General features: G+C 22.5%; 1 protein-coding gene across 1 annotated transcript in view; it reads left to right on the plus strand.

Annotated features, from left to right (window-relative positions):
* Positions 1 to 770: 770 nt before the first annotated feature.
* The window catches only part of LOC112601146 (protein 5NUC-like), a gene marked incomplete at its 3' end in the record, with an annotated part of 1,357 nt that continues 1,261 nt past the window's right edge, over positions 771 to 866 (plus strand). Inside the window, exon 1 of the mRNA XM_025348596.1 lies at positions 771 to 783. Coding sequence (XP_025204381.1) covers positions 771 to 783 — 13 coding nt within the window. The remainder of the gene's footprint in view (positions 784 to 866) is intronic.

An 866-nucleotide genomic window follows, 5' to 3' on the forward strand; every position in this document is an offset into this window, starting at 1 on the left:
TTTTTTAAACAATAGATTTAACCCTAAGTCTTATGCAGTAAAAAAAAAAATGTAATATTTGGTTATTTTTATATACTTTTTTATTGTATAAACTTATTAACATAAGTTAGGTAAAGAATCATAGTTAAAAAACAAACAAAATATCATAATTCATAATAGTATATATATACGCTTTAAAAAAACTATTAAGTTACCAGATAGTAGGTAGCAAGTACCTGTAGAGTTATTATAGTTAGTTTATCATAGAAAATGTACGGTATTGACTATGAAAATAGAATTGGAGTACAGTAAGAAAAATAATTTAATACTGAGAACTCAATTCAAATGGAGGCTATAAAATAACATTTTCTTTAAATAATAATAAAAAAAAAAACTAATTACCGTGAATCTATATTTACAAATAAGATCATTGACAAAAAAAAAAAATAACTGATATTATACCGTATTGAAATACCACCTCATTTTGAATAATTCAAAAGCTTAAATATTATATGCATAAATTAGAATAATTTACACATATATAGGTATTAAAAATTTAAGTTGATTTTAAATGTCATAAATATTCTAAATAGCATTCCGTTATATTAAGTAATTATTATCCGCATTCCGATTTTGTGCCATCGCCTCATTTAACCACGCACTTTTATAAGTAATTGAAATATTTTATATGACTTACATATTATCAAAAAATATATTATATTCAACTCTTTTTTTTTCTAAATCGTATAAGGTGCTATTTTCAAGTGTGATTTATTGCCTACAAGGTTGTGATGTTCAAACAAAGTTTGTTTATGAATATACCACGATATTCTTATTGTTTATTGTCGGTATAATTCAGAAAAATAAGCTTTTACATAATATAACCA

The sequence above is a fragment of the Melanaphis sacchari genome, unplaced genomic scaffold (assembly GCF_002803265.2).
Source record: "Melanaphis sacchari strain LSU unplaced genomic scaffold, SCAv2.0 Contig753_pilon_pilon, whole genome shotgun sequence".
Lineage (NCBI taxonomy): Eukaryota > Metazoa > Arthropoda > Insecta > Hemiptera > Aphididae > Melanaphis > Melanaphis sacchari.